Genomic DNA, 18069 nt, shown 5'->3' with positions numbered 1-18069 from the left:
CAGTGAAGGATTATCAGCCTACTACAACAGCAGCCATGCGGTGGCCGCAGTGTGGGTGTTGATTTGGCGAGGTGACATTTTTAAACCCTTTGTGGTTCAAAAAAGCTGTCCGCTGATTGCTTAATTGGATTAAGGAGAGGCAGAACAGCAATGATGAACTGGTTAAGTCTGAATGATGGATGACGGCAAGCTGATATATAAAGGCAGAGCAATTGTAGCAGACCACACAACACAACTCGCCCTGACACACTCTGCTAAGGTCCGAAACAACTGAGAAGAGGTAAGACCTCATCTTCATAAATTAATGGTTAAAAGCGCAGAAGAATAAAGTAATTCTGACATTTTACTTTGAGTTTAATGTATTTTATTTGCTTCTTTACATGAATATACAAATGAGATGAGCTTCAGAAAATGCTTGTGAAGATGGCCAAAATTGTAAATGAGTGTTTGATTATCTATAAATAAATGATCAAAAGTTATTGTGTTATTTTATCAGCACTAACCATAAGCTTACAAGTTCTCTATAAATCCATATGTTATATGATTTTGATAGAGAAAGAAATGTGATGAATGCTGTCAGATAACATTCAGGCAGCAGGTGGCAAGCTGGTTGTGAGATGTTAAGTAGACTTTATTTACACTAAAGCGTATTTAGTTTGGTTTGTTGTTTTGTTTTCAATGATGGATTGATTGATGTTTATTTGTTTTAAACAAAGAACTAACAAATTAATCACAGGTTTTCAAAAGACAGTTACTGTAGAATCCAAAAAAGAGCAAATTATCAAATTCTTTTTCTTGGATGAAAGTTATTAAACTTAATTTCTGTCATTAGTAATGTGTTTTCCTGACATCAGCTGCATATTGTTTAGCTGTGCTAAGATGAGCAATGACATTGTCAGAATGTTACTCCATCACTATAAAACACAGCAACTCATTGAAAACAGTATAAAAAATAGCTTTAGATTAAAATTCTTAAGTTCTGAACAGCTTGACATAAATATTTACAGGAATCTGACAAGGCTGACTTACAGTTTAGTTCCCAATATCTATGTCATATAATAAGCATTGCTGATAAGTTTTTACAGCAATCAGCCAATCAGAGCAGAGGAATGCAACTCAGGTGTCGCTCTCCGTGGTGCTGACATCTACCGCCTTACCTGAATCTTTCTCACATGCACCTGCAATCTAATACCAAGCCCCAATATTTATATTTCTGTCTCTGTTATCAGAGCTACGATCACTCCTCAGGTTTATCTATGAGGCCGCTAAAAATGAGAAAAACTGAAGGCTTTTAAGTGGATGCAAAATGTTTGAAAAAAAATTCCCTAATATTTTTTTTCCTTATGATGTACCTGCACAACATCATGTAGCAGGAATGTCAGGAATACCTAAAGAAACTGGGTGCATGCTACATATGTTTCTGTATACACACAAGATCTAAAGTGCTCCTTTCACACTTAACCACAACAAAACCCTTCATTCCCATTCCTGTCACCTTCTAAGCCTAAAACCACTCGAATTCAATTTTGCAGTCTTCTCCATTATGAAGGGAAGCAGCTAAATGTTTAAAACAGTGACTCTTCTACGTCACCTGTTTTAGATTAACCAGAAAACCCCAGCTATAAAAACTCTGAATTTGAAAAGTGGTTGAATAGCATCCTTTACTTTCTAAGTAAATGCAATGTATGTTTCAGTGAAAGGAAACATGGCTTTTTTTTTTCTTTGATATCATGCAGGAATGTCAAACAACAACAGATGGATTGTAGATGACAAATGAACAAACGCACCTAACAACAGATAATACTATCAGATCATTTAATACATTTGATGAAAGGATTATGCTCAGGTGCTTCTCTCAGTTCTCTGTTAGTTCTCATATCAACAATCAGACTTGATTAATAGCTGTGGGTGGACACTCAGACTGATTTAAGTCTCTTGTGGAACTTTGTGTCTTTTGAGTTCACAACTACTAACTTAAGTTATAAACAGGTCTATTTAACTATCATTTTTTGGGATCCTGGGTTTTAAAGGAGCATACACTGTGACACAATCATGTGCACAAAATAAGTCTGTAATGTTTACACTGAGGCCTGTGTCATTTGGACAGGGGCCAGTTCGTAGATAGAGAATTACAGCTTTGGAACTCACCTCTAACACCAATGGCATAATCTTATCACAAAGGATTAACCTTTTCTCCCCTCAATACAAAATATCAGCCCAGCTGCCAGCGAGCTGACAGAAGGTGCTAAATCAAAGTCTTAATCACACTTCATGACAAATACGAGACCCAGTGAAGATTAAAACTCACATGATTTTTGTTTCTTCCAACAGACAACTTCTAAATATCTTTCAGACATGGCAAAGTAAGTACTATTCCTATTTAGTTTCTTTTTCCTTTCTGTCTTCTCAATGTCATCTTCATGCTGAAAACTGCAGCTTTCATTTGCTTCTTCTGAGATCAAACCATAACATCAAAGTAACTATCCTAGCTATTATTATTGTAAATTAATTGATTAACTGTTCATTTGAGAGTCCTGCAATTTTAAGAGGGCAGTTCTTGTTGTTTTTTTCATTTGTTTTTGTTTTGTTTGTTTTAGACAGAAAATTACAAGACACCAATGTACAGGGGGGCCACCTGATAAATGGATAATCATATTTGTATGTAGTGTTTCTGCTGCCAAGCAGGCAAAATTACTAAACATTTCAGTATCAACAGACAACTGTTAAAAATTAAGTTTTTCATATTTTTATAATGATTTGTTAATGATATATGAAATAAAATGGATCATAATCAACTTATTTTTATTAAGAAAAACAACAACAACAACAAAGAGGAGCTCAAAGAAGGCATCTGTACATGCCATTAAAACTGAGGCCGGTTCCTAAAAGCAAAAACCAGCTCAGCTTTTATTTATTTGTAGTTTTTAAGGGTTCAAACAGGGATTTGTTTTTCAAAATGTGGTTTCAAAAATTAACTCTGGTAATGAGCTTCCTCTGATCACACGGGTTATCAGCTATTTCGGAACATTGTCACACCATTTGTGGCTCCCTCACCTGACCCACCCTCTCAATCCGGGCAGGATGAGGTAAAGCTGTTCCACACTTAGCTATTCTTAGCTGGATGAACTGGAATAAAGACTTACTGCTCCTTCTGCCACAGGCCAAGAAACCAACTTCACCCCCTAAAGTTGCAACAAAACCTCTTTTTAGTGTGTTAATCCCAAATGTCAGTGTGCAAGAGAATGGACTTTTCTGTAAAAACACAAGTAACATCATGCAACTTCTGTCTGTTCTCTGCTTCCAAATGAGATGTATAAACCAAAGAAAGGGTGAAGAGAAAATTGAATGTTAACGTTAAAGTTTATTTAAATAATCCGTTTTCTGGCAGTAATGAAATAAAGAAGCTTCTCATTTCCCTCACAGGGTTTTCAAGAAGACCAGTGGAAATGGAGGGGTCAGTCATCTTCTCTTCTTCTGATGTTTATTTCAAAACATTTTTGATCACTTTTAAAGTCAGTTCTGATGATCTAAACTGCTTCTCCGCCTACCTGACAGCTCACCCTCTATCTGGGGAAGAGAGACTATGTGGACCACGTGACCTCAGTGGACCGAGTTGGTATGTTCCTGCTTTACTGTGTGCTAATGTACATCTGAAAGATCAGGATAGTAACTATACTCGTGAACTTAACAGATGGTGTTGTGAAGGTGGACACTACAGATTTCGGAGACAGAAAAGGTGACGTGATATGTCTTCAGTTGTGTGATTTTATTTTTCAATGGTTTGAAAAAGATAAAGACAAGTTGGAGAAACCTGCAAGGAAATAACGCATGTAATGTTATATGTTGACAGCTTTCGTGCAGCTGGCGTGTGCCTTCCGCTATGGTACTGAAGACCTGGATGTTATGGGATTGTGCTTCAGGAAGGACATCTGGATCCAGCAGATTCAGATCTACCCAGAGAGCAGCAAGCCCGAAGTGAGCGCCATGCATGACATGCTGCTGAAAAAGGCGGGAGACAACTCATACCCGTTCTCCTTTGAGGTATGTAAAAAGTTTAAGATTTCAGCTTCACAGACTGAAGTGAAAGGTTGTCTTAAAGGTTTCTTTTTCCAAAGAGAACAAAAACAGGAACACACTGTGTAGTTTTTTTTATACTGGCATTAGATCAGCGATAGATAGGAGCAGCTTTTTTGTAGCTGAAGAAGCCTCTGACTGAACACAGTATTTTAATTTGTTTGTTTAGAATATTAAATAGGAATATGTACTCTTTATTTAAGTAAAGGTTGAATGTACTCATACTTTTCTGATGTCTCTCCATATTATGCTTTTTATACATCTACACCTCAACTTTTAAGAGGGAAATGTTGAAACCCTTTCACACATAGTGGTCACCATAGTGGACAACTATTTACAAGCTGTTTTCTTGCTTATTCATTAATGAAGATGGTACATTTCACTTCAGTGGATGCTAGTGAGTTATACAATACATTACCACTCACCGAAGAATAAATAAATATATGAAATAACTGAACGTAAATGCATAACTACGCAGGCTTGCCTTTGCAATAAATAGGAAAAGAAAATGAAACAGCAATATTTTATAGAATATTTACATAATTTAATAATAATGATATCTCATTTTAAATGTTTTTTTTAATACATTAAAATATATCAAATAAATTCAAAATATCACTAATATACAGTAAGATTAGACATGTTGTTTTAAACCTCGTTTGGCTTTTAATCTTCAATCACCTTAGATGCATCTTTTGTCATCTTAATTTTAAAAAAAAAGAAAAAAAAAAAAAAGAAAAGCAGTTTAAACTAGTGTTGTGTTGCCTCAGCAGTAACGTCTGCATGCATATGTTTCAGTGCTAATAATGTGATGATGACATAGACAACATACTGGACAGAAGGATGGAACCAGTACACCTTGCTCAGGGGTTTATATACACTGATACTTTTACTTAAGTGCATTATTTCTTGTACTCCTGTTGGATATGTGTCATTGTTTCCTAAATTGCTTCTAAAATGCAATAAATATCAAAGTAAGCCATTCCTTTAAGTCAGGGGTGTCCAAAGTCGGTCCTCGAGGGCCGCTGTCCTGCAGGTTTCCCATGTATTCCTGTTCCAACACATCTAGCTTCCACTAAATGGATCAAACAGCCAATGACGTGCACAACCGATTAAGCTCTACTACTAATTAATTTGAATCAGGTGTGTCTGAGCAGGGATACATAGAAAACCTGCAGGATTCTGGCCCTCGAGGACCGGAGCTGGACACCTCTGCTTTAAGTAAACTCAGTTTAATATTCTAAATTACCCATTTGAACACAAATGTTGAAAATGTGAAGTGATCTTTGTCTAAACAGGTTAAAAATCTTCCTCTTGTCAGCTATAAACCTATTTTGTTTGTTTCGTCAGATTCCGACAAACCTGCCGTGCTCAGTGTCTCTGCAGCCTGGACCTGATGATAAGGGGAAGGTAAGCCTTCTGGTCCATCTGTTCACACCTTTTTCTAACATTAGAAATGCTTCACAGCTTAAACTTAGTTTGTAAACAGATATCTTTAAAGCTTCTAACATCTGATCTTCCTCCGCAGGCTTGCGGTGTTGACTTTGAGGTTAAAACTTACCTTGCCAAGGAAAAGAATAACCCGGATGAGAAAATTGAAAAGAAGTGGGCCTACTTTCATTATTTGCTATGGCTTTGTTTTCAGCTGCTTCTTACTTATTTTTTGTCACTGATCTCCTTTTACTTCTCTCCTATTCTGTCCAAACAGGGACACTGCTCGCCTTGTCATCCGTAAAATCCAGTTTGCCCCCTCTCAGGTGGGCGCTGGGCCCAAGGCGGACATTTGCAAAAGCTTCATGATGTCCGACAAGCCTGTCCACCTAGAAGCATCGATGGAGAAAGATGTACAGTAGCAAACATTTATTTTTGCATGCATTTTCCAGCTTCATAGTTGCCTGCTGAAACTACATATTTTTCCTGTACAGTGAGCCAATTGAAATGTGCTTCTCTGTTTTCTGCAGCTCTATTTTCATGGAGAACCCATCCCAATCAAAATTAGTATAAAAAATGAGAGCAACAAGACAGTCAAGAAAATTAAAATCAGTGGTGGGTACCTCTGCTTGAAGATATGTCTTTCACCAGATTCAGTTCCATAAATTTCCTGATAACAGAGTTATTCATCCTCATGTTATTCTCTCACAGTGGACCAAACCACAGACATTGTCCTCTACTCTGCAGACAAATACACCAAAACTGTTCTCACCCAGGAGTTTGGGTAGGTAAAAAGGAAACTAAAAATGCAGCAGACGTTACACAAGCTAAATGCATCAAATTTAGCTTGTTAACATATGCATTTATCAGTGTTTTTATTCCTTTACAGAGAGACAGTGGAGTCCAACGGCACCTTTGATAAATCTTTGACCATCACACCTCTGCTGAGTGAGAACAAGGAGAAAAGAGGTCTGGCGCTGGATGGACGGCTGAAGGACGAGGACACTAACTTGGCCTCCACTACAATGTCAGTGCACAAACACAGCAAGCGGAGTGAAGCACGGCTTCCATGTAGTTACACTGATGGCGAGCCTTCGACAAAGCTCCTTTTAGATGCTGCATTCAAGGCATTTCCTAGTAGTTTTCTATTAACAGAAGCTTTTCTTGAATGTTGCCCATCATCTAATTCCAAAGACTTTCTCAGGCATTTGTTGCATTTATTTTAAAAGTAAAGTAAGCTTTGACATGTACTGCAGATCAAGGTTTTGAATACAGACCTCCGTACACGAGGCCCCCGCTCAATCAGTTTAACTATCTGTTGTCTCTGTGATAGAACACTTCACCAAATTAAACATCCTAATCCCCTTAATCCCTGTACATTCCTCCTCCGCAGGCTGCGACCAGGGGTAGAAAAAGAGGTGTTGGGTATTCTGGTTTCCTACAAGATTAAAATTAACCTCATGGTGGCCGGAGGAGGGTAAGTCTTTGTTATTTAGAACTTCTTGCTATGGACACTGAAAGATCAAAACAAATTAAACACAATAAACATCCCTTATATGTTTGTCTTCAGCCTGCTGGGTGGCCTCACTGCCAGGTAAGCAGCATCCAGCAATTATGCAACAAGTTACCAATAGTTGCCATTGTCAATCTGAGTTGATCTTGGGATTTATATTCCTGTACAGTGATGTCTCGGTTGAACTGCCACTGAACCTTATGCATCCCAAGCCTCAAGGTACTTATTTTTAGATAACACATTTATTACCGCTAACAGTAGAGTGAATCTTTTGTACTTACAATTTTACTAATTGACTTACCCTCTTATCCAATTATTTTTGTCTTTTTTTAAATCCCTCCTTTCTGGACAGAGTAAAGACTACACATCACTGTGAGTACACCTTCTTGTTTTGAAGCTATCTAAAAGGAAAGTCCAAGTCCCCTTTAGCACAAACGCATCAATGTTTTTTGGGTAGATTCTTACGTAAAGTTAAAACACTGATGTTTTTAAATAGATCTCTACTTCTTTATACTTTGCTGAGCTAATTATTCTTCTAAGAAGATTACATACAAACCCAATGCTGCAGTAAAATGTATCCCTGTGTTTACTTTTTTCCAGAGAGGATGTTACCCTGCAAGTTGAGAAGATGCCTACGGAAAGACAAGAGGACAACTGAGAAAAGTGATACAAGTTTAAGAAAAATAATGTGATTGGTGTACTGGAAAAAAAAGCAGCTGAAGAGAAAATCTTTTAAACACAACAATATCAGATGAAATATCAGTCCCTCAAATTTTTTTCTTGTTTCTTTGTAGTGAAATGATAGAGTTTAGTCGTAGTGTTAACTTGGTTCACAAAGTCAAACCCAATACAAAAGTCATGTGGAAATACACAAAAGATCTTTATTCTTTTGTTGGGGTGGGAGAGTGAAGTGTTTTGTTTCGTTTCGTTTTGTTTTTACTTTTTGTTTTATTTTGTTTTGTTGTTTGCCTGTTTTGAGATGCAGAAAGTGCTTCTAAACTTCTTTCTGACACCTTGTGAAACTATATTTAATGTGCTGCAGTACGACTTTGATCAGACTCATCCCATATTCCAATATACAATAAAATTATTCTGAAAACAGAGTTTGTGTGTGTGTGTGTGTGTGTGGGGGGGGGGGGGGGGGGGGGGGGGGGGGGTTGATTCTTTAGCTTTACTGTAGAGAGGAAACGATAAAAAACAGAGTGGATAATCTGGTGTGTTTGAGAGTAACTTGATGTGAAGACAAGCATGACTGTCCAGTGCAGCAGTTCTGAAATGGGCCTCTTGCTCCTCTTAGCCAGTCAGTATTCAGCTAACACTTTGCATCATGTCTGAAGTCAATACTTTGTCATCCATCTGTGAAAATGGAATGGCATGGCACTAATTTAGGGCATGGCTTCTGGTGTCTCTGTCCGTGGTTCTGAAATCCTTATCTTGTTCATGCGGAACAATGTATATCAGTTCAATACCATTCATTTATTCTATACCTGATGCAAACGTGGGGTTTTTTTCAGAATGATTGTGTTGCTAAAAGAATACAACGTTCATTATAATTTTACATTAGCTCTTTCTCCGTCAGTTCAACATCAGTTCGTTTTTTAACATATGTGGTCATCAGTAAAATGTTCAGAAACTTTTAATGACTATGTTAGATTATTGTTCATATCTTATTTCACAGTTTTAGACTGTATTTTGATCACTATGAGCTCCTTACTCCTGCGGTGTAAATTTGATACTTTGAACTGCCTCTCTGTGGGAAAAGTTGGTCTCTTCCACCGCTAGGGGGCAGCCGCCTCAGTTCTGTTTCCCTGTAACGAAGAAGACTTCGACGTCATCACGCACAACGTGTAGCACTGAAGCAACATGGCTTTGAATGGAGGTTTGTGAACTTAACTCTTGTTAGGGTCTACATTTTGACGTTTTTAATGTTGTAGAAGACATTTGGCGGTCTTTTACACGGCGACTCTCCCATGTTACTGTATTTTTGTTCGATTTTTATTTGCCGCATCAGTGTATTTTGTCATTTAGATGTTGTGTCGGTTGATTTGCTAGCTAGCATGTCAATAATTCTTCACTGAGCTCTTTGGGTGTCACAACTCACTTGTAAATACAATTTAGCTTTGTCGAAGGGGGAAATAACAGACTTTTTAAACTATTTCGTGAAATTTGACGTACAGAGTCGCCGTACGTAGATACGCATACGTAACATATCTACGCACACCTGACAGAAACATGAGGGCTATTCAGGTAGTACAGCAGACTGTAAACCTGTCAGTGTAGGTGCATTTATTTAACTCAGCTTGTTGTTGTTACTAACCTCCAGATGAAGAAGACTTTGAGTGGGAACCACCAACAGAGGCCGAGATAAAGGTGATCCAAGCTCGCAGGGAGCGACAAGACAAAATCAGCAAGCTAATGGGAGATTACTTGCTAAAAGGCTACAAGATGCTTGGAGAATGCTGCGATAAATGTGGGGTGAGTAAAGATGGACTGTCATCATCTTTTAATCTAAATTTAATCTAATTTAATTTTTTTATTATTATTGTTTGTTCATTTTATTTCATGTTCAGTTTAACTTTACATTTTTGTACATGAACTAATAGGCACAGATAGAAGATTAATTCTTGTATAATCTGCCCCATAAAGCACCATTTTAATAATAAGTTGAGTTGACCATCTAAATCTAAATTGTATATAGATGGTAGCGTGTTGTGATTTGTTAATATTTGTTTATGTTTCCAGACAATTCTTCTTCAGGACAAACAGCAGAAAAACTACTGTGTTTCATGCCAGGAGCTGGACTCTGATATTGACAAGGACAACCCTGGTACAAACAAACCCTGAAATTTACTAGCTTATTTCTTGTCTTATTTCTTGTGTCTTCTGCCTGTACATTTTGAAGTTGTCTCCTCTTTGTTCTCAGCTCTGAATGCACAGGCCGCATTGTCTCAAGTGAGAGAAAGGCAGCTAGCAGCCCAGTCCCCTGCTCCGTCCCAGGCTTCTGAGCTCAATGGAGGTCCCTGCACCAGTCAAGCAAGTTCATCAGTTCCTCAGCCCAGACCAGAGCACTGCGAAGGAGCTGCTGCAGGTGGAAGAGCTGTTTTGCCCCCACCTGCTGTGCCTGCTCCTGCAGCTCCTGCAGCTCCTGCTTCCACCTCAACCCTGGCACCCACTCGCCCTGCCGTTTCTCTGCAAAGCTCTACCCTCCGACCCGTGTTGCAAGAAGCTGAGGAAGCTGTTCTTACAAAACTTCGCTGGGCTACAACCCAGTTACAGAGTTCAACTTCTTTGGAGGCAAGCATCCAACTCTGCAGCCTCATCACCAGCTGTGCCAGCTCTCTGCGCAGCCTCAAGGACCTCAGCCAGTAACAACAGACTGGATGACATCATAGCGTGCTTGAGACGCTGTTTCTGCTTGCTTCTGTTTTGAAGTATTGACTCTGGTTTAGCTTCGCTCGCTGGCTGAATTCCTGTTTAGACATGAATTTGATATTGCTCAAAAAAGATGCACTTGAAATAGGATTACAATGTTTAAAAAAAAGCACGTTACTCAAGGTTTAATAAGCATAGAGTTGACAGAAAAATCATGTTACATGTTCATGTGATTGCTTTTGTCCAATTGTAAGTTATATTTACAAACGTTTAACATTAGTCAATGCACATAAATTGACCACATTCAGTTTCAAAATATCTGGCCATTAAAAACACAATTAGGCAAAGCTTTATCTATATCTTAAATGAAAACAGTGATCACTTGTATTCAGAATTTTGTTGGCTTGGGCTTATCCATAACAATTGTACACAGGAAAATATGCATTATTTTCTGATTAGGTATGTTAATTACTTAAAAAAAAAAAAAAAAAAAAAAAAAGTCCTTAGCCCCTGAATACAGAAGCAGCTGAGGCTTCACTGCATATCTGAATATTCTGTGCTGAATAACAACACATAGATTTTCAATTAAAGATTTTAGCCTGTTTTTCCACCCCAACCTAACTTTTTCTACAATCCAGGTTATACCGTTTGATTTTTCTGTTCAGTCTAAATCAGTATTCTCTTGTGTGTATCTGGTGAGAACCTGAGCATTTCAGATAAATGCATTTGACGCATGACGATGACCTTATGGCTCATTAGTGCTCCACTGAGATTCAAGAGATTAAACTTTCTTCTTCGTTCATTGTAACATCTAGAGCAAATTAGCTACATAATATACCAATAGACAGCACTTGGGGCATGAGAAGCTTGCCTCAGTGTTGATCAGAACAGTTTTTCCATTAATGTAACCAGAATAAATTAAAACTTTTCAGACATTCTGCAGCTTTTTTCCTTTCCACGAGAGGGCGCCATTTACACGAAACTGCCATAAAGGAGAACGGTACACTAAAATAGTTTTATTCAAAGTAATTAAAGAATTAATCTATTTCAGAAGTTGCTTTAGCTGCACATATTTACTCATACGAGGTTTAATAGACTCAATTAGTTTCGCGCGTTTATATTTGTTTTTTTATATGAGCCATTCTGTCACGTAAGAAATGGTGTAAGTGCGGTGGTGTGTCTGGTAAGAACCGTCCCCAGCAGCAGTCTGACCAGCAGGACCAACTTATCTTTCGTGCTTGTGTTGTTCTCACTCATATGTAAGTCGCTTTGGATGAAAGCGTCTGCTAAATGACTGTAGAAGAGAATCCCCAAACAGAAAGCGGCGCAGCGTGGTGCGTTCACGTCCGGGCGGGGCAGAGGTTGTCGGTCAACGCCCACTCCCACACAAAGAGCAAGATACAAAACAAAGCCCGGAAGCCTCGTATTTACCCGATTTAATTACTTCTACCGTAACCAAATCACACCCAGACTGTTTTGTGCTAGGTCACGACGCTTTTCTACTTTGCCATGACTGAATATCTCCTCTGGTTGATGTTAGGACCCTTCTGCCCTGAGAGATTTCTTATTCTGCGAGAGAACTCTCACTGCGTGTCCTCCTGAGTGAGAAATATCCTGTGCAGACTGAGTCGTCACAATGGACGGGAGTTTACGCAAAAACAATCCAGCCGGCGGGTTGTTGGCAGCGGAGGGGCTTCCCCCGCTGCCGAAAAGCTTGAGTGGCATCCTGAACTCCAGCGGCGGGTCGTGGCGGGACGTGGAGAGGCTGCACAGCAAGAGAGCTCGCATCCAGGCGGAAATCATCAGCAGAGGCGGGAGAGACACGGCCACAGCTAAACGTGGCGGACTGGACGCAGCTTTGGCCCTGCTGAGGAAAGAGATGGTGAGATGCACACGCCCGTGTCAGCTGTGGGACCTAACGGCGCGCGTGCCACATAAAGTAAAGCTGTAATAACTTTTATACTGTCAGCGTGTGTGACCTCTTTTGTACAGTAACTTTTAAAGGGGGAATCTGGCAGAACTTTCCATTGTCTCACCTAATCACACTTTGGGGTAAAAATCATCATCGCTGGAGTTTTGGTAAAGGGCATTGAAGTCATAAAGGCCTGGCAAGATGTTTCCCTGCTTCAATACACATTATTCACCTAATGTGTAAAACAGAACTTGGCAAAAAGCTTTTGGAAACATTGGATTTGAGTCAGATGACCTGGAGCAGGGAAACATCTAAAACCTTCAGGGCAGTGCTCCTGAGGAAAGTCTAATATTCTCTTCGGTTTCCAGCATTTTGTTGACCCTTTGCACATTTCCCCAGGTTACCATCTCTTGACTATCCAACACCTATCCTACTGAAACGGCAAGACTTCATCTTCAATCACCCAAGAATTCCCAAAAGTTGTGATGAATTTGAATCACTACTTTTTAATGTTGGGGAACGTTTCTCAGAAAATGTTTCAGATAGGTGAACCTCTGTCCATCTTTACATCTGAGAGGCTCTGTTTCTCAGAAATGCTCTTCTATGCCCAGTCTGGCCTGTATTACCTATTAATCTAATTAGCTGTTAAATACACCTCCAGTTCCTTTAAATTGGTGTTAATCACATTGACATAAATTACAAGCTGTTTCAACTTTGAGCTCTGTTGCTGCCATCAGATTCAAAGTAAACTGAGATTATCTATAAAATGGCAAAATGTCTATTTTAGCATCTGATATGTTATTCTTGGAACAATTAAAATAAGGGTTTATGAGATTTCCAAATCATTGCTTTTTGGTTTTTGTTTTCTTTTGTTTTTGTTTTTTTACATTTCACAGCATATCAACTTTTTTTTTTTTTTAAATTAATGTTATATGTTTATTTTATTCCTTAGAAATTTATGGTTAGTGTTTACAATGCATTTATTTGCACTTAAAGAAATGTAACATTTTTCATATGATGGGTGTTATAACCGGACTTCTGGGTTCAATGATGTGACAATAAGTTTGGAGAAGTCTCTCTCAAACTGGTCCTGTTGTAAGAAAGACCTCAGGAACAAATCATATTCTAACCAGTTTAACCCTTTTAGTTATTAGATTTTATGACATGCTTTCGTATTCCAGGTCGGTCTGCGTCAGCTCGATATGTCTCTGCTCTGCCAGCTGTGGTCTCTCCACGAGTCGATCCAAGAATGCAAGGGCGAAGTCTCATTTACCGCTGATAATGGATACTCTGAGGAGGAAGAAGAGGAGCCGGAGAAGAATGAGAGTGGGTCAAAAGTTCTCTCACAACCTTCTTCCAAAGACTCTTAATATTGACTCATGAAGACATTCTCACATCGCATATTATAAAAACACAGATTTTTAAGTCTCTTTTTACAGTTTTTTATAACTATCTTGTATTTCATGCAACGATGTGTCCAGTATCCAGACTTCTCTTCCATTTATTTATTTGTTTGTTCACACACACATGCTCATTAATTAGGGCATACAACATATGAGTTGCCCTGCGATGGACTGGCGAGCTGTCCAGCGTGTACCCTGCCTTTCGCCCAAAGCCAGCTGGGATAGGCTCCAGCTTCCAGGCGACCCTGAATTGGATTAAGCGGTTAAGAAAATGAATGAATGGACATATGAGTTGTACATACATGTGAATGAGGTCTCCTGAGGAAGCTATTTAAAGCTTATGGAGGAGAACCTGGTACTGCATACAATACAAAACAATCAACTAAATACTTTGCTTTTTTTTTTTTTTTTTTACTTTTATTTTACATCAGTGCCTATTTTGAAGATTTCCTGCTGCATCCATCTGACACCTTTTAGATCCATGAAGATTTTGACATTCCCCTGAAACTACTGTCCCACCTGTGTGGCCTTTGCTTTCTTTTTACAAGTTTTTGCTAAACTGTACCAGGTGTGAATCTAACTTCAGAGCAGGTGAGTTTCATCTGCATTCAAGGTTGTAAAAGTCTGTTTTCTCCATCCTGCCAGGACTGGAGTGTAATTTTAAACTCCAGAGTTTTTGTCTGCATGGGATAATTGTGTATAATGACAATTAGATTGTCTTTATGTTATAATTTGTCCTTTTTTTGTTTTTACGCTGTATTTTTTGTCCAAATAAAATGACTAAATCAGTGGCAATGTTATATAACGTTGGTACAAGCTGCCATATGTTGGATGTAGTGAGTGAAATAAATAAGCCTTTTGGTTAAACACAGAAAACAAGATATTACTGATTGATATTTTCTATGTCAGGTATGTGTTACAATATGCTGTTTGCGTTTAAAATTACACTCAGGACGGATTTCTAACAATCTACACTGTAAGGAATGCAGGATTTAGCTTTTTTTTTTTTTTTTTTTTTTTTTTTTTTTTAAGTCTCCTTTAATCTTTTTTTCTTATAAGAGAAAAACATAGTTTGTATCTGTAATCTTGTCTGATTCATTTTGAGCCACTGCAGCTTAGAGGGACACACAGCTTTGATTCCTTTTCATATACATGTTTTGGGAAAGCGAGGGCATTTTTGTGACAGGAAAAGGATAGATTTTTTTTTTTCATTTGGACCCCGGACCCAGCAGTGCGATCAGACAGATACATTTGCCAGGCGCAAATAAAAAATTTAAAGAGCAAGTTGCATTTTTCATTGATGGTTACATTTACAACATTTTTTTACAAAGTGGAAATGAGAGAAAATGTCTGTTTAAAAACATACACACATATAGTGCTGTGCTGGTGTGCCTGTGCAACCAGTGACACCATCTGCATCTTGATTTGTGTATCCCCAAGCTCTCACATGACACATTGTTTCATTATAAATGACACCACAGGAGGTTAAATGACAGCAACTTACAACCAGTTAAGCTGGGAAGCCTCTTGGATCAGTGGAAACACTTTTTCAGGAACCCAAAATAAGTTGGTTTGCTGTGACATCGATGATCTGATAAACTTACATCTGTCTGAGATGCTGAAGCTAAGTCTGATAATTGTCTGCAAATGACTTGTATAGCAAATTGTTTTCCCCTTTTATTTTGAAACACACAGAAATGACAGAAATGTTTAGAGATCTAAAACAAAAACCACAGTGCAAACTCATGTATAACATTCCTAGTTTGTGACAAGAGACTGTCTGTGGATGATGCCACCAAAGATGACCAACAGGGGTCACACTGTCTCCAGCCAAGAGGGAACTTCTTCCCTCACTCTGGTCTCCTCCTCTTGAGTCATCTTTAAGTCAGCTGCGTGGGGAAAACTATTTTCTGTGGTGAGATATTCCAGAAGATAATCTCCCTTATCAGCCTCTGATCAAACTGAAAATGTATTTGGATGTTTAACAAAAGGATATTTGTGGTTTTCTATGAGCTCTATACAAATATGGATTTCTCACTGATTGGTTTTTCTTTCTTCTCTCTGTGTCGGCCCTTTATAGATGGACAGGAAGTTTGGTTATTGCTGCCCATGGTTAATGAAAACAATGTCAATCCACTGCAGTGAAAGGCTGGTAAAATAAACAGAAGGTCGGCGCAGTGGACGCCATCAAGGACAGCTTGGCAGGGCAGTGGTGTGTTGGTGAGGGAGTTGGAATACAATGAATGTTAAGATCTGCTCTAGTCAGGAAAAATTGGAAGAATATATCTTTAAAAACACAAGAAATTGCATGAGAAAGGAAACATTAGCAGCATAAAATATACTTTAAATTAGTTACAGTTTTCAGAAATTGCTGAAGAAAAATGGACACATCTGTATGGACTATAGAATTGGACAGATTGTTGACCAGGTTAGTTGATACAGGTCTCTGGGGACCTAAGCCATCAGAGAACCTGTGACCACAGAGGTATGTGAAACAACTAAAAAGAGATGGAAGCAAACTGAAACCTGACATTAAATTCCCTAAAAGGTGTTTAGATTGGCTACAGATAAATGCAAACATAACCAAAAGGTCACAAAAAGCAACCAAAGATGAAGGGGAGTAACTGCAAAGAGACTCTAAAAAGTTCTTGTGATACAAAAATAAAACACGACATGAATGCATAATGACCAGACCTACAAAAATATCAAGAAATGACATACATTATGAGCCAACGGCAATAAAATGAGATTTAGAATGACTAAAAATCAGTAAAAACAAGAAAGGAACAATGAAAGACTATAAAAAATCACCAGTAAGTGATGAAATATCCTGCAAAACATCTGCAAGATGAAAACACAGAGACACAAAACAACAGAAAATAGTGTGAATAGTTGCTTGTTTTCTATCTGCTTCAGTTTGGATCAGTCCTTTGTAGGATTACGGGGTTGCCTTAACACGTCACTGTCCATCTGTTGTGTCATCGTGACTTCCGTTGATAGTCTTAGTTAATAGAAGAGGAAAGCAGAGAGCATCATGCTGTCAGGTGGCTTTGCATGTTTGCTCACTGTGGACAAAGCAATAATGCAGCGCTGAATGCAGGACCCACAAGGTAATATTAGACCAACTCTGAGTCATGAGGGATTTGTCCACCCCCTGCTGCTACCCCACACTCCTCCATCGCAGCTGCCTCTATCCATCCATCTCTGTTACCCCACCTAAAAATACACTCTTGCTCTCACTGAGGAAAATCCCCATGCTTTGACCTAGCTTGAATATACACACACACACACACACACACACACACACACACACACACACACACACACACACAGACTGGAGCTGGTCTGCCCCTCTACTGTGGAAAATATTCCTCTGCAGTTTACTGGATGTGATGCACTTTTCCTGGGAGTGTTGGATGACGCAGCTGAAACTCAGGAAGTGACTTGAGTCATAACAAACTAATGTGGCTCCAAATCAGTGAAGTTTTATGAATTTACTTATGTGGGATGTTTTAGCATTACATGTTGCAGGGAATGAGCTTGAAAAGCTGATCAAATAAAATAGTCCCAGCTAGATAAGGTTGTTCTACTGATATAGACAATGAGGATCAAAGTCTACAGGTATGACTTCCACTGTGCATTTCACACACTGCCTAGAAGCAGTGAGATAAAGGACTTTGCATAGCCTGCATCACCACATGCACAGCATATCCTGTCCCACTGTGCCTCTCTCTCTCTGTGTGTGACTGGCTGCTGTCACTGAAGTCAAAAGGGAGGGTTGACTAACTCAAGAGGAAGCAAATCTATTTTACAGCAACCCCCGGGTTGAGTAAACCTCTGTCTCCGTGTGGATTACTGCCAGAGAGAAAGAGAAAGAGAGAGAGAGAGAGAGAGAGAGAGAGAGAGAGAGAGGCAAGCAGTCAATGAGAACTCCTGTAGTTGTGTGTAGTTGAAACTTTAGCTTCACATCAGACGTTTATAGCCTGCGAGGCGAAAAGGTTTCGGTTTGCTGCTAACTGTTATGTCTACAGATTTTCTCTTGTCGGTAATATAGTCTACATGTCGACGTTTCTTGTCAGTGCATGATTCAGGTGATTGCAGATGAGCGCAAGTCGCGGCTTGTGTAGGGTTCAGCAGCAGCGGCGGCGGCGGAACGGGAGGAAGAGGAGAGCCTTATAAGGAGCAGTTCACCGGAGCAAGCTGGATATTTGTCTTCTTTCAGCGTGTTTGCTTTTGTTTTTGAGAAAGTGATGACTTCGGTGTGGAAAAGACTGCAGCGAGTTGGTAAGAAGGCTTCAAAGTTTCAGTTTGTTGCCTCTTATCAGGAGCTTGTTTTGGAGTGTACAAAGAAATGGTGAGTAAAC

The 18069-nt window shown here is 39.0% G+C and overlaps 4 protein-coding genes across 8 annotated transcripts in view; all 4 read left to right on the top strand.

The window, feature by feature from the left end:
• Nucleotides 1-3081: 3081 nt before the first annotated feature.
• Nucleotides 3082-7375, top strand: arr3a (arrestin 3a, retinal (X-arrestin); the record flags this gene model as incomplete). The annotated part of the gene is made up of 15 exons (XM_079247336.1): nucleotides 3082-3086; nucleotides 3424-3454; nucleotides 3556-3616; nucleotides 3692-3736; nucleotides 3851-4041; nucleotides 5425-5484; nucleotides 5603-5679; nucleotides 5783-5918; nucleotides 6036-6120; nucleotides 6217-6289; nucleotides 6395-6532; nucleotides 6899-6982; nucleotides 7076-7099; nucleotides 7188-7237; nucleotides 7371-7375. 15 exons carry the CDS (start codon nucleotides 3082-3084, stop codon nucleotides 7373-7375), a joined length of 1065 nt encoding a protein of 354 aa, XP_079103462.1.
• A 1478-nt stretch (nucleotides 7376-8853) lies between these two features.
• znrd2 (zinc ribbon domain containing 2) lies at nucleotides 8854-11313 on the top strand. The gene is made up of 4 exons (XM_079247258.1): nucleotides 8854-8897; nucleotides 9342-9493; nucleotides 9761-9845; nucleotides 9942-11313. Exons 1-4 carry the CDS (start codon nucleotides 8882-8884, stop codon nucleotides 10385-10387), a joined length of 699 nt encoding a protein of 232 aa, XP_079103384.1. The 5' UTR covers nucleotides 8854-8881; the 3' UTR covers nucleotides 10388-11313.
• Nucleotides 11314-12026: 713 nt separating this feature from the next.
• Nucleotides 12027-14495, top strand: fam89b (family with sequence similarity 89 member B; the record flags this gene model as incomplete). The annotated part of the gene is made up of 2 exons (XM_079247335.1): nucleotides 12027-12272; nucleotides 13484-14495. 2 exons carry the CDS (start codon nucleotides 12027-12029, stop codon nucleotides 13670-13672), a joined length of 435 nt encoding a protein of 144 aa, XP_079103461.1. The 3' UTR covers nucleotides 13673-14495.
• A 3042-nt stretch (nucleotides 14496-17537) lies between these two features.
• LOC306761390 (EH domain-binding protein 1-like protein 1) overlaps nucleotides 17538-18069 on the top strand; it is a 31856-nt gene continuing 31324 nt past the window's right edge. For 2 of the 5 annotated variants that reach the window (XM_079247518.1, XM_079247515.1), the window contains exon 1: nucleotides 17539-18059. In XM_079247518.1, coding sequence (XP_079103644.1) covers nucleotides 17956-18059 — 104 coding nt within the window. In that variant the 5' untranslated portion in view covers nucleotides 17539-17955. Of the gene's footprint in view, nucleotides 18060-18069 lie in introns of all 5 variants that reach the window. The other 3 variants (XM_079247517.1, XM_079247516.1, XM_079247519.1) reach the window with 2 other exon arrangements.

The sequence above is a fragment of the Telmatherina bonti genome, assembly GCF_933228915.1.
Source record: "Telmatherina bonti genome assembly, chromosome: 10".
Taxonomy (NCBI): Eukaryota; Metazoa; Chordata; class Actinopteri; order Atheriniformes; family Telmatherinidae; genus Telmatherina; species Telmatherina bonti.
This window is presented reverse-complemented; position numbering and strand designations above follow the sequence as displayed.

Excerpts from the sequence above, each read along its gene's own strand:
- znrd2 (XM_079247258.1), top strand. Across the intron at positions 9,494-9,760 it reads AATGCTGCGATAAATGTGGG|ACAATTCTTCTTCAGGACAA; the intron begins GTGAGTAAAGAT and ends TTATGTTTCCAG. Across the intron at positions 9,846-9,941 it reads TATTGACAAGGACAACCCTG|CTCTGAATGCACAGGCCGCA; the intron begins GTACAAACAAAC and ends CTTTGTTCTCAG.